The sequence below is a fragment of the Oryx dammah genome, unplaced genomic scaffold (assembly GCF_014754425.2).
Source record: "Oryx dammah isolate SB20612 unplaced genomic scaffold, SCBI_Odam_1.1 HiC_scaffold_18, whole genome shotgun sequence".
Taxonomy (NCBI): Eukaryota; Metazoa; Chordata; class Mammalia; order Artiodactyla; family Bovidae; genus Oryx; species Oryx dammah.
Genome location: NW_024070202.1, coordinates 104,875,148 through 104,889,973, shown reverse-complemented (window position 1 = coordinate 104,889,973; position 14,826 = coordinate 104,875,148). Strand labels below are relative to the sequence as shown.

The window sequence follows — 14,826 nt, the reverse complement described above, 5'->3', positions numbered from 1 at the left end:
TGCAGATGGTGTCTGCAGCCACGAAATTAAAATACACTTGCTGTTTGGAAGAAAACTTTGACAAACCTCGACAGCATATTAAAAGGCAGAGATATTACAATTATTAATATGTAATACAGATATTACATATTACCTTTGCCAACAAAGGTCCATACAGTCAAAGCTGTGATTTTTCCAGTAGTTATGTATGGAGGCAAGATTTGGACCATAATGAAGGCTGAGCACCGAAGAATTGACACTTTTGAACTGTGGGGTTGGAGAAGACTCTTGAGAGTCTTGAACTTTCAAGACCCTTGAACTGCAAGGAGATCAAACCAGTCAGTCCTAAAGGAAATCATTCCTAAATATTCATTGGAAGGACTGATGCTGAAGCTCCAATACTTTGGCCACCTGATAGGATAAGCCAACTCATTGGAAATGACCCTGATGGCTGATGAAGATTGAAAGTAGGAGGAGAAGGGGATGACAGTGGAAAAAATGGTTGGATGGCATCACCAACTCAATGGACATGAGTTTGAGCAAGCTCTGGGAGACAGTGAAGGACCGGGAAGCCTAGCGTGCTGCAGTCCATGGGGTTGCAAAGAGTCGGACACACCTGAGGGACTGAACAACAACGAAGGATCCCATCAGGCTGGCCCCCACGTCATTTCAGTGCTGTCCCCGTTAGTTTTCCAGTAGTTCTTTGCTTTGTTCTTGCCCTGCCACTGAAAGACCTCTCTGCACAGAGTGCTGCTAAGTTTAATTAGGGAATGTACTTAAGAGACCAAAATCTGGGCGCCAGGTATGCTCACTGCTGTTTGCTGTCACTGTCTCAAGCCCCTTCAGTGGGCAGAGCCAGCAAACGTATTTCTAGAATAATTCATAAGTCCACCTACAAATCACTAAGAAAATGTTAGGCCACCCAAAAGAAGATATAGGAAGCAACAGAGAACATTGTTCCTACCCTAAAGCTGAGAAAAATCCTGATAATCTACAGAATCATAATTTTTCTTAAGCTCTTCAGAGAGCTGAGAATACAAGAAAACAAAATAACCTGAATTCCCAACAGAAGGCCCACCAGAGGACAGACAGGTCATGAGAAGGGTTCTGCCCGTGGCAGAACATGAGATTAAGAGATAGCCACTACACACAACATGAAACCGGGTGCCGCCCCAAGGGCTTTTATTAGCTCTTTCCGTACTCAAAACAACCGTGTAAGGTAAGAAAAATTACTTGTGGGTCAAACATAATCAACAGAGGAACTAAAAATCATGATACAACTATATTGAGGTGATATATAGGACTTCTGATACGTAAGAGAGGCCAAGAGATAAGGCCTAAAACTGATAAACCAGTACATGGCATCATATGCTTAAACTGAATTGTGTGTGGGTGCTCAGTTGCTCTACTGTGTCTGACTCTTTGTGATCCTGTGGACCGCAGCCCACCAGGCTTCTCTGTCCATGAAATTTTGCAGGTGAGAATACTGGAGTGGGTTGCCATTTCCTTCTCCAGGGGATCTTGCCAACACAGGGATTGAACCCAGGTCTCCTGGATTGGCAGGCAGGTTTTTTACCACTGTGCCACCTGGGACGCCTCCTACACTGAATTTCACAGAAAAATGATTATGATGTAAATTTCAAGTTTTGTGGGGGTTTTTTAACTACAATTTTATAAAGTATCATCATAGTTATACTAATTAGTGGTAAGAGCTAGAATAACCAGGTAAAATTATTTTCTCTGTGGAGTTATACTTCAGATAGGAAAGGGTAAGAAGAGGAATTGGTTTCATTCTAACATTATTTGAACTATTACATTTTATTTTTTTAAATATGTATTAGCTTGTAATTTTTTCAAACTCTGATGAAAAGACCTCCTTACCTTGATCTGTAAGACATCAAGTGGAACTGTCTCTCCTTTCACAATGGCAAGTGTAGCATCTGTAATATGTCTAAAAGATAACAAGAAGGAAATTATCACGTTGTGAAGAATAAGCAGCAGTCCCCACAAGACACACACACCCACATATACACACACTCACCCCCCTAACACAACCATTCCTGCCCAGAGTACCAACAGATGAATCAGGAAAAAGACATATCCCTTCGAAATACCCCCAAGAAAGTAGAATGAGGGAGTATAAAAGAATTGCTAATACAAATAGAGTGGAAGGCTCTGACTCAAAAAGGCGGCTTCAGCAAAGAGAAATTTATACGAAGCACTAATCATTTATTTACTTCACACTTATTGGGGGTCTACATTGTGTCCAATTCTTATCATTGGAAATTATGATAAATAAATAACATAACATCTTTCATTCATTGTAACAAAGTCAAGCACTTCAAAAACCATATACCTTTTTACTCTAGTAATCTGAAGGATAACTAAAGGACAGGACTGGGCCTCCCTGGTTGGCTCAGTGGTAATGAATCCGCCTGCCAGTGAGGGGGCATGAATTCGATCCCCTGATCCAGGAAGATTCCAAATGCTGCAGAGCAACTAAGCCCATGCGCCCCAAATACCAAGCCTGTGCTCTAGAGCCAGGGAGCCGCAACTACTGAGCTCATGCGCCCCAAGTACTAAAGCCCGTGTGCCCTAGAGCCTGTGCTGCACAAGAGAAGCCACCACAATGAGAAGCCCACAGACCACAGCTAGAGAGTAGCCCCTACTTGTTGCAATTAGAGAAAAGTCCACAGAGCAACAGAGACCAGCACAGCCATAAATAAAAGTAAATAAATGAGATTATTTTAAAAAAGAAAAAAAAGCACCTAGGTATCTCTGGTGTGGGATTACATTCAAAAAAAGAAAAAATAAATAAAGGACAGGATTCGTTGAAGTTATTTTAGAAAAATATAATAAGTCCTCAAAATATACACGTGAATGCTTGGATGACATTCTGGGTTCCCTAGTAAGCAAGCTGAAACTTAATAAACAACCTCATTTACTCTCTCAAATTTCTCTTTATCCTATTTCCCCCTCCAAGACAGATGCTATGTGGGAAGTAGGTAGAAGTCTAGAAAATGAGATTCAATTTAGGAGAAAGCAAGATGCATGATCACCAGTTCAGATTAATTCGATATGAATATATTAATTTCAGAGGAAGTTATCAGAAAGAATCCTAAAGTTCCATGCTTGCTCTGAGTGGTACCTAGCACATTAAGAGGTTTAAGAAGTGCTTTTGAGAGGCTGACCTTTAAAAAATGTTCCAACTGAAAAATGCCTTTCCATATTAAATTTTTTCAAAATTGCTTGGCAGAAGATGGTTAACATGCAACCTTAAATTTGTCATCCTCTAGCAATAATTGAAAGTTCTAAATAAAGCAGCCCTGTAGCATGGAACAGCTATTTTTTAGGCTTATTTATCTGCAACATTCTGAATTCAAAATTCCTTTTTCTTCTGTAGTAATTATGGTACAACAAATCTTGACAGCAATGCAAAAAGCAAAGCCTTGTTCTTTTAAATAGCCTCAGGCACCTGCCATGTTAAGAGGGTCTACAAAATTCTGAACCCAGGGCAGACCGACTTAATTACCTAAGAGCCCTGGGGCATGCTTATAAATTAAGTTTTAAAAATCTTCAAATTATAAATAGAAGCAGCAACAACATTAGTTTAACTACAGGGAAAATCAGCTCTCAAAACACTGAGGGCTATCTAAGGCCTTGAGGGCGGGTGCCCAGCATAGACCCTGGCTTTGGAAAGGTGAGGGATTCTCCCAGGAATGCCGTCTGCCTCTGCACTGCTGACATATTCGATAGTGCTGGCAAGAAGTTCAAATAATCTACACTGATAGGCAGAAAGACCAGCTATCACAAGTGATCAAGACCCGAACCAGACAGGATTTGTCTCCGACAAGCAAAAACCTTTACCTCACTGGTTGTCATATTTATTGTCCCTCAGAAATTCTAAACTGGGGGAAAATATATAGCAAAATGAAATGCCACGTTCAGCTGCAGGAAGACTGGCAAAGGACTGGATACTCCCCACTAGATGAAGACTTGAGGTATGAGGGACATTTTAATAAAGATCTGATATTAGTGCATGTCTACATTTATGCCTAATCTGTGATATATGGACCAAGGCTTTTATATAAAACAAAGAACTGAATTGTTAAAAGATATAAGATGACTCCTAAAATTAAACAGCAATAATAAATCCATAAAACCAGTCTATTCAAAATCCCCAAGCAGAACTGGACAGCCACATGCAAAAGAATGAAATGGCACCACTAGCTTACACCACACACAGATAAACTCAAAATGAATTAAAGACCTGATGGATGTACTAAGACCTGAAACCATAAAACTAAAAGAAAACAGAGGGTAAGCTTCTTGACGTAAGACTTGGTGATAATTTCTGAATCTGATACCAAAAGCAACAAAAGCAAAAATAAAAGTGTGGGACTACATCATACTAAAAACCTTCTGGAGAGCAAAGGAAACCAGCAACAAAATGAAAAGGCAACCTGATGAATGGGAGGAAATATTTGCAAGTCATATATTTGCTAAGCGGTTAATATCCAAAACATATAAATATCTCATACGACTCAATAGAGGGAAAAAAAAATCCACTTGAAAAATGAGCAGATGATTAGAGCAGACATTTTTCCAAAGAAGACATACATATGGCCACAGGTACATGAAAAGATGGCCCGGAAGCATGAAACTTCAGGGAAAAGCAAATTGAAACACACAGAGATATCCCCTCATACCCGTGAGAACGGCTATTATCAAAAAGATAAGAAATAACAAGCGTTATAGAGGATGTGGAGCAAAGGGAACCTTCGTTCACCATTGGTGGGAATGTCAAATTGGTACAACCACTGTGGAAAACAGTATGGAGATTCCTCAAAGAATTAACAATAGAACTACCATATAATTCAGCAATGCCACTTCTAGCTATTTATCCAAAGAAAACAAAAGCACTAACTCGCAAGATATATGCACCATATTTGTTGCAGCATTATTTGCAACAGCTAAGATATGGAAACAAGCTAAGTGTCCACTGACAGGTGAATGGATAAAGAATACGTGATACATGTGTATGTTCGTGCACACACACATAGCATTCAACAATAAAAAAGAATGAAATTATGCCATTTGCAACAACATGGATGAGCCTGGAGGGTGTTACACTAAGTGAAGTTAAGTCAGACAGAGAAAGACAAATACTATATGATCTCACTTTTTTGTGGGTGGCATCTTAAAAAAAAAGTTCATAAATGACACAGAACAGATTGGCGTTTGTCAGAGGTGGGGTGTGGGAGGTGGGCAAAACAAAACAGGTGAAGGGAGTCAAAAGTTTCAAAATAAGTAAGTTGTGGGGATGGAAGGTATAGCATGGCAACTAATGCTAATAGTGTGCTGTATGTTTGAAAGTTTTAAAGAGAGCATATCTTAAAAGCTCTCATTGTAAGGGAAAAAATTCTGTAACTATTGTCTGGTGGCAGATGTCAACTATACTTACCGTGGTGGTATACACATATTCAATCATTGTGTTGTACATCTGAAACTAATATAATGTTGTATGTCCATTACATTTTAAAAGAAAAATCCCAAAGCAGAAACAAAAAAAATAATCCAAAACAGAAAACCACTTGCATATTGTTATTGTCATTGATTCTGGAAGGTTATAAACAGAAATGCCTTGAGAATATTTCAATTCATTCATTCAACAAACACTATTTATTGACCTCTCCAATGTGTCACAAAGCCTTAAAGATCAGGCATTTAAACTGGATAATCAACAAGGACCTACTATATAGCACAGGAAACTCTGAGCAATGTTATGTGACAGCCTGGACAGGGGGTAGTTTGGAGGAGAAGGGATACATGTATATGCATGGCTGAGTCCCTTCACTGTTCACCTGAAATTATTAACAATGTTGTTAATTGGCTATATCCTAATACAAAACAAAAAGTTTAAAAAATAAAGATCAGGCAACCGACAGTGAGACCCTGATAATGATGTGTCCAAGATTCTATTTCTAATCAAAGTCACAACTCGAATTCAAGATTCCCATCTTCTTGAAAGACTCAATTTTTGTTTACAGAATGCTTTCAAAAGAAAAGTGCAATGGTAACAATTTGCCTGACTCCTGAAGACAACGGTAGACTCACAGCAATTTAGTTTAAATGTCAGGGCTGCACTGCTTTCTGTCGACTTTCTCTGTACCGCCTTCTACTTTAGGCATTCACTAAAGAAGGTGACTATATTTGGTTGTTTTAGCTACTTATATTATCAAGGTAATGGAGCCAAGGCTGCTGGCTCAGTCTCCACGGGGGATTTGCTATTTGTCATCATGCATACTTAACACAAAACAAATGAGCACTGCGAATCTGTCTTCACCAGAGAATCTTACAACACAAAAGCACACAAAGAGTATGCTTGGATCAGCAAAGCTAACTTCATAAGAAACAAAAGGACATCAGTATTCATCACCATACCTCACCTGGGGACTTAATATTAGGTCACCAGGGTCCCACCACCCAACAGAGAAACTTTCCAATCAACCGAATGCTTGAACTCTGATCTCCTCCTCTTAATGATCTGAAGTTTCAGGCTGCTGCTGCTGCTGCTAAGTCACTTCAGTCTGTATCACACATGCGGATCTGCCATTCCCAGGCTCTCTCACCCACAAATGCTACCATCCCACACTGACAACCTACTGGACTTTGTTTCCACTTTCAGCAAAGAGTGTCTGACTCAAACTACTGGTCTGGCCCAGTGGGATGAATCCGATGGGAATCTTACTGAAGGTAGCCTGGTGGGGAGAAAATGAGAGGGAAGTTTTATTGCCATGGTCAGAAAATGAGATCGAACAAAGAGGCACAGACGTGTCCATAAAACAAAGTAAGTGACCCTGGCCCTGCCTCCCTGTCTTCCATCCCACACCCCTAGACCAGCCATCAGGTAATCCTAAGGAAGCAGTTTCTAGAACAAGGCAGTTCATGAAAACAACAAAACTTCAAATTTGGAAGAAATACTTGAATACTTACTAATAGCAATGGATTGAAAGAAATTTGGTTTAGAAAATGAGTGTCTTGGATATTACGTAACTGCATGACTGTGACAGACTGTATTACGTTGCCAAACTATTTGACAAAGTTGCAGATAAAATTCAATTTAAAATGTCTAACACTGGTATAGTGACTGAGGACAGGTGAAATTGCCTTGTAAACTATTGCAAGTATAAACAAGGCTAAGAGAATATGCAAGGTCAAGTAGCAGAAGGCTACCAGAGGACTTAATCAAATGCTACAAATACTAATAGATACTGTAAGGTTCTAAAGACTATTTTGAGCTCAATCTATTATTACCAAGGGACTGTGAAGGATCTTCTTCACTGTGGTTACTTTTTCTTGTTGTATTTCTTATTTAAAACACTTTAAATTATTGTAGAAAAGTGGATAAAATAATCCCACAACTCCCATGTAACCAAGACCCAGATTTGGCAACTATTACATTTTGCCGTATTTGCTTCAGCGTTTTAAGAGAGAAATTGATGCAGATGCAGTTCAAGTCCCTTCTCACACTCTTGCTCTTCCCCTTCCCCAAAGGAGACCAACCATCCATCATCATAGACTTGGTACAATTCCTTTCCATCCACATTATCATCCTTTGACTACATAGTTGATGCTTCCATCAACAGTAGCTTTGTTCTCTGAATTTTAAAACTTTGCAGAAATGTATAACATGCTTTAGCAACCTGACTTTTTTACTGAATATTTTTTAGATTTACCACGTAGATGTTTGTAAGCCTAGTTAATTCATTTTAACTGTTGTGTGGCTTCCAACATATGAATATACCATGGTTTATTAATGAAGGAATCCTTTGAGAAAAAGATTTTATAGGGAAATTTTATAGTTTAAACAACTCGGTTAAAAAAAAAATCATCGGATATTCTAGATTCCCAAAGCAGCAAAAGTCCACCACGGGTTAATAAAAGTGTTCTATAACAGGCAGATTTTACTTTCTAAAATCCAAGGAAGCAAAACTTGTTCCCACCTTAAAACATAAAATAGGGAGGGAGAGAGGGAGGAATAAAGAAAGAGGAGGAAAGTGAAAGTCAAAATGTAATTATTCTTATTTTAAAGCTCACCTCATCTGCTCTTCGAAGAACTCCAGTAATAACCTAAAAATGTTTTAAAAAATTATTATAAACACCTTGTAGTTCCTTTATCATAAAATAATTGGATTCAATTTTCATGGACCACTAACTTGCTCTTGTTTTCTTCCTAGAAACTATGTCAAAAGATGTATTGGTTCTTAAAACACAAACCATTCTCCAATAAGATCAGAGCTAAATTAGGTTTTATTCTTCACCTGGGATCAATACGACTATAAAGACTAAGATAAAATAATTATAAAACCTCCACATTATATTAGCAAAATTATGTTTTAAGTTCAGTAAGATGGGTCACTCAGAAGCCTGCTCTCAATAAAAGTTTCTTATCGATGAATACAAAGACAAGGGAAATTGTGTTCCCTCTATAAAAAGACATTTTTAATTTGAATTTTTACATAATTTACTTTTCACTTTTAAACTATAATGCACAAGTCTTGTAAAAGCTGTAAAAAATACCTGAAGAAAGAATATTTCCTCATTAACCCACCAGACATCATTAGTGAGTTGTTTACATTCTGTTACATTTCTCACTAATTTTTTTTTTTTTAATCAGGGCATAGTTTTATGACTAGATTATACCAGATACACAATTTGGTTATCTTTCTTAAAAACATTTTGTAAAGTCAAAGCTGACACCAATCTTCTCCCCATCTCCTGCCTCCCTGAATTTGGGGATTAAATGGGGCTCTGATGTGGCCCACTTCATTCTTTGTTGGCATGCTATCTGTTTTCTTCACATTTCATTAAAAAGCCATAAAAACAATTAGAAGATCATTAGCACAGCCTTTTAAAAAGCAGCTTACTAAGGCTCACATGGTTGCTAAATTAAACACAGGACAATGCCCTGCCTGCTGGGAGCTCTTGACCCACAAACACTGAGGCAAACCAGAGGTAGAGGCAAAAGGCAAGAGAAATGAGGTCCGGATGAAGCGTTTACACAAGCTTGGGGGACTGAGGGGGAGGGGCCCCTGCACGGGGCTCTTCAGGGGCTTCCAATATGTAATGAAGGAGCTAGTCTATTGCCCTGGAAGAGAAGAGCATTCCCAGGGCAGTATACTTACTGTCCCAGGCAAGCAATATGGAAAAGGTATTGCAGAACAAAGGCAGTACACACACGTGAACATGGAAACTTCTGCTTCTAAAGGTACCATTAGGAGTTAACATTACTTAGGATGGAAATGAAGTGAGAATGGACACATGCCTTCTTTTAAAAAGGGAATCATTATTTAAGTTTTACAAGAAACCTTCCCAAAATTGAAACTACGATTCCATAATAAACAGGGCTACTGCAGAAGAGTCATCAAATGTAAAAAGCGTTTCACACGCAGCACCATTTTGTACCCTGTTTTATTCCACTTTATCTACCTTCAATTTGATAGAACAAAAACCTTTCTATGTGCTGGGTTCAGAATTTATACAAAGCAATGAAATAAAAGTCCATAAGGAAAAATGTAATGCTATGCTTGCTTCACAGAGAAAACAATCCTGGAAAGAATGGATTACCAAGAAACCATTTCCTTAAATGATAATCACTTTATGCCCCCGCACTAAGATCTCACTTCTGTTTTCCTCATTTACAAAATGGCTTCAGACAGAACAGTGGCCATACCTCTTGCAAAGTCCCGTCGCCTCCAGCAACAATGATCACATCTGTGTTTTCCATCAGTTCCAGGAGTTTCTTGGCTTGGCCCTCATAATCTGTCTGCAATACAAAGGAAGCCTTTGGTAAATGTATCATTCTAGAGCCGCAAGCCCAAAGGTCTAAAAATGTAGAAGTTTCTTTACAGTTTTACACGGAATCTTTTCTTAAATTCATAATTGATGCATATGAAAAACTAAATAGCTGCTAAAGCAACTAGATATGGTCTTTATAGTTTTATATGTTTAGAGCTGGAAGGGACCTCAGAAACCGTCCAGTCAGCTCCTTGCTTTAAAAATAAAATTCAAACTCAAACTGATGATGTGTCTCAGTTACAGTTAGCCAATCAGGGGACTCATTTTCAGTCCAGTGCAGATTCTATTATTCATTTATCCAATGACTTTCATCTGAAAGCAAGAGGTCAAATGTGTACACAAATAAGGAGAAACAGATGTAATGAAAAGAGCACAGATTTGAGAGCCCAAGAGACCCAGATTAAATCCCAACTCTATTTTTTAGCTGAGTGGCTTTAAACCCTCAAGATCTTAATTTCCTTATCAATGAAATCATGTGTATTGGAAGAAAGGCTAAGAGATTTCTCGTGAAAAGCAATCAGTAAGGTACCTGTTCTTAACTGGTACTGTGCTAAATAACGGCTTCCCCAGTGGTGCAGCTGGTAAAGAACCCGCCTGCCAATGCAACAGACGCAGATTCAATCTCTGGGTTGGGAAGATCTCCTGAAGAAGGAAATGGCAATCTGCTCCAGTATTCCTGCCTGGAAAATTCCATGGACAGAGGAGCCTGGTGGGCTATAGTCCATGGGGTTGCAAAGAGTTGGACACGACAGAGCGACTAAAACCAAATACTGGATTTTAACAGATGTAAAGGTAATGCAATTAATAATAAGGAAACACTATTGCCTGTGGACATTTTACTAGACAAACTAATAGGCAAAAAATTAAGAGACTGAGGTTTCAGATGGGCTAAAGCACCCAGCCACAGTCAACACAGAAAAAAAAAAGAAGTCCTACACTAACATCACCTCATCTCATGATGTATGGTTCTACCTCTATCCTGAAAAAAATCATATGACTGGCTTTGCAGTTATACATTTGCAAATACATCTTTTTTCACACTTAACAGCTTATTAGAAAGGATTTAGATGAACAAACAAAGAGGTACCTGGGGCAAACTGTGTGGGGAGGGGCGTCCCATGCCCTCTCTGCTACACCACTTCTCAGATTTCCACAGGTTCACCAGCCCTGAAGCTCTCTGAACCCTGTCTCTTTGGGTTTTTATGTTGGTTTCATTACATACCCATGGTTGATTAAATTTGTTGCCCTCTAGTGGTTGAACTCAATCAATCCAAATATTTCATTAAAAAAAAAAAAAAAAAAAGAATATATGTTGATCCTAATTTAAAAGGAGGCTTTGTAAACATCCCGAAATAGGTGACCACTGGTAATCTGCAAGGGTTCTCCAAGAACAAGGAGTCTCAGACTGTTCTCATCTTTGACAGATTACTAGATAAAAAGATAGTGATAGTGAAGTCGCTCAGTCGTGTCCGACTCTTTGTGACCCCATGGACAGTAGCCAACCAGGATCCTCTGTCCATGGGATTTTCCAGGCAAGAATACTGGAGTGGGTTGCCATTTCCTTCTCCAAGGGATCTTCCCGACCCAGGGATCGAACCCGGGTCTCCCTCATTGTAGGCAGATTCTTTACAGTCTAAGCCACCAGGGAAGTCACAGATAAGAAGATACAGAATCCAAATAGACATTCTATCTGGTCCTCAGCAGGGCACCGGGAAAGCTATTTGATAATATCCTTGGGAACAAGGTGGAGATACGTGGGAACAATACACTAGAACACAACTGGGTGAACTGATTACCAAGTGAATGTCTGTGTTCAAGGTAACATGCCCCCAGGGGAGGAGCATCAAATGGTAGGTAGATTCCTGATGACATTTCTTTAGGGCTCTCCACTCAGCCTTTTCCTGAATAACACTTGCTCAACAGGGAGAGGAAAAGTCATTTACTGAATATATAAGTGATACAAACCTGACAATCTTGCCCTTCCTGACTTCTCCACCCTCATCTCTGCCTATCTCTCCTTGCTCAAGCTCCTCTAACTACACTGGCCTTCTTACTCTTCCTCAAACACCCACAAATACTCTGCAGAGCCTCTGAACGTGCAGTATGCTGGCCCTGGATCCTCTCCCTCGCCCACCTGCATGACTCACTCATTTCCTCCAGGTCTCTTTCAAAGGGCATCTTATAAGACCAGCCTTCCTCGGCTTCCTGAACTAAACTAACAGCCCCATTACTTTTCTTATACCTCTTGACTTTTCCTCTTGGCACTCACCACCACCTGACAAACCGTAAGTTTATTTATATATGTTTATCATGTGCATCCCTTCTTTTCCCACTTTAGAATTTCTCTGAGGACAGACAGGGAAAATGTTTTGTTCAGACTCTACCCTCAATACCTAGAACAGAGTTTACTTTATAGGAGGTGCTGTGGTTGTTTAGTTGCTAAGTAGTATCTGACTCTTTGTGACCCCATGGACTGCAGCCCACCAGGCTCCTCCGTCCATGGGATTTCCCAGGCAAGAATACTGGCGTGGGTTGCCATTCTCTTTTCCAGGGGATCTTCCTGACCCAGGGATCAAACCCATATCTGATGAGCTGGCACGCAGATTCTTTATCACTGAGCCACCGGGGGTACTCAAATATTTGCAAGAAAAAGTGAAAAACAGGAATGAGTACAGGAATGAAAGAACCAGAATTTCAAAAGACACTGACACATTTAACAGACCATAATTTAAAAGACTACATTAATAGGGATGATATATTTGAGGCTCTAACCTTAAGAGGAAAATTCTAAATGCACCAAAGAGAAAGGAGAAAGAGTGGCCTAAGGATGCAGAAAACTCAAATTTTATACCTTTCATAAAAATTAACTCAAAATGGATCACAGATCTAAATGCAAATAAAAAACTATAAAATCTCTAGAAAATAACATAGTAGAGGATCTAGGTGATCCTGGGTTTGGTGATGAGTCTTTAAATAAATCACCAAAAGCAAATCTAAAAGAAAAAATTAATAAGTTGGACTGTCTTAAAATTAAAAAGATAAGTAAAACTTATACCAGGCAAAAACTAACCAAAGTAAGCTAGTATGGTTACTAATAACACTAAATAAAATAGACCACAGTAAAAGGCAGCATCAATGCTTAAGGGTTATGCATTATGATGGGGTCAAAATGCAAGAAAAATGAAATAATTTGAAATGTGAATGCATCTACTGACAGTCGTAAAATATAAAAGAGCAAAAGTGGATAAAACTACATTGAGAAATAGACAAATCTATCCAGATGGATATTTCTAACACCTCTTTCTGAATAATCTATAGTTAAAACAGAAGAAAATAGTAAGGACATTATAAGTTTTGAGCTACACAATTAACAGACGTGACTTACTGGGCATATATAGAACATGGTACCCAATAACTGATACCTGTTCTTTTCAGGCATACATAAAACATTTATGAAAACAAACCACATGCTAGGCCATAAAACAAATTTACTGGAATTATACAGACTACATTCTTTGACTATAGCACAATTAAATCAGAAATCATTAACAAAAAGATGTGGAAAAGTTTTGAAAATTTTAAAACATGCCTAAATAACTCACAGGTCAAACAAAAATCATGATGAAAATTAGAAAACATTTAGAAATGAATGATAATGAAAATATATCAAAACTGCTAGGATGTAGCTGAAGCAGCAAATGCTAGGAAAGAAGGGTGAAAACTAATGAAATAAATATTCAAGTTAAAATGTCAGAACAGCAGAAGCAGAAAAAAAAATCCAAAGAAAGCAGAATGAAGGAAACAAAGACAGACTGAAAATTAATGAAACAAACATAAATAAAGGGATCAACAGGCCAAAAAAATGGTTCTTGGCAAGGATTAAATTGACACAGCTCTCACATGACTGGGAGGCAAAAAAATATGGTATAGATAAACAGTAAAACAATATTGAGCATGACAATGATTTATTTCAGATGGTACAGAAATTTAAAAGAAGAAGATTTTATGAACAACTTCATGCCTATTAATTTGAAAACTTAGATGAAATGCACAAATTCTTTTAAAAATTTCAACCTTACTAATATTAATAGAACACCTTGATATACTTCTACAGACACTAAAGAAATTTAATACACACTTACAAAAAAATTTCCCTTCAAAGAAAGCTCCAAGTAGGCCCAGGTGTTCTACTTTTGAGTTCAACCAAACATTTCAGGGATAAACAGTATCAGTCTTAAGTGACCATTCTCAGCCCTCTTATACGTAGAGTCTGCAGTATACATTACAGGTTCTAAAATAAACGTCAGTGTTCTTCCCCTCTCTCCCATCCCTGCAGGCAAACAACTGGAAGACCATGTCTCAGACAAGGTGGAGTTCAGCACTGCATGGTCAACTGGACTAAATGACCATTCAACTCTAAGATTTAATGAAAGTGTCTAATATTAAAAATCAGTAAACCACAGACTTAAAAACAGGTAACACAGTATTTTTACCAAATACATTCACCTCTGTACACACCATACACAAAGCACTTAAAGTCAACAAAGTGGGGCCTTGAGGCATCTTCTGAAGTACACAATTCCCTCTCATTTATTTTTTACCCCCTTTCTTCATATCCAAATCTTGAAAATTCTAAAGCTTTACCACTTAAAATTCCTCACCAGAGATAATTCCTCACCGGAAAGAAAATGTTTACCTGTCTGCCAAGAAATTAATTACTCGAAGTTTTTTTTTTTTAAGAGTCAGAAAAATTCTTACAGCTATAACAACCTTTCATCTTCTAAGAGACAAGAGTTCCAAGTCCTATCTTTCAGAGGAAAGGAACCAAGTTCCTGGCTCCATTTAATCCTGTTTTGAAAAGGAAAAGCTCAGAGAGGTTGGGAAAAACAATATAATTGTATTAATTATCAGAAGAAGAACACAACGTTGATTTCTCTGTTCTTACCTCCTTATGTGATAAACGATTTTTGCTAAGAAGTCAAGAGA

The 14,826-nt window shown here is 38.3% G+C and overlaps 1 protein-coding gene across 3 annotated transcripts in view; it reads right to left on the bottom strand.

The window, feature by feature from the left end:
* AGK (acylglycerol kinase) overlaps positions 1-14,826 on the bottom strand; it is a 97,013-nt gene that overhangs the window by 34,313 nt on the left and 47,874 nt on the right. For all 3 annotated transcript variants that reach the window (XM_040260011.1, XM_040260014.1, XM_040260012.1), the window contains exons 6-9: positions 9,716-9,808; positions 8,080-8,112; positions 6,646-6,740; positions 1,861-1,930 (exon numbers count right to left, since the gene is read on the bottom strand). In XM_040260011.1, the coding sequence (XP_040115945.1) occupies positions 1,861-1,930; positions 6,646-6,740; positions 8,080-8,112; positions 9,716-9,808 (291 nt within the window). The remainder of the gene's footprint in view (positions 1-1,860; positions 1,931-6,645; positions 6,741-8,079; positions 8,113-9,715; positions 9,809-14,826) is intronic.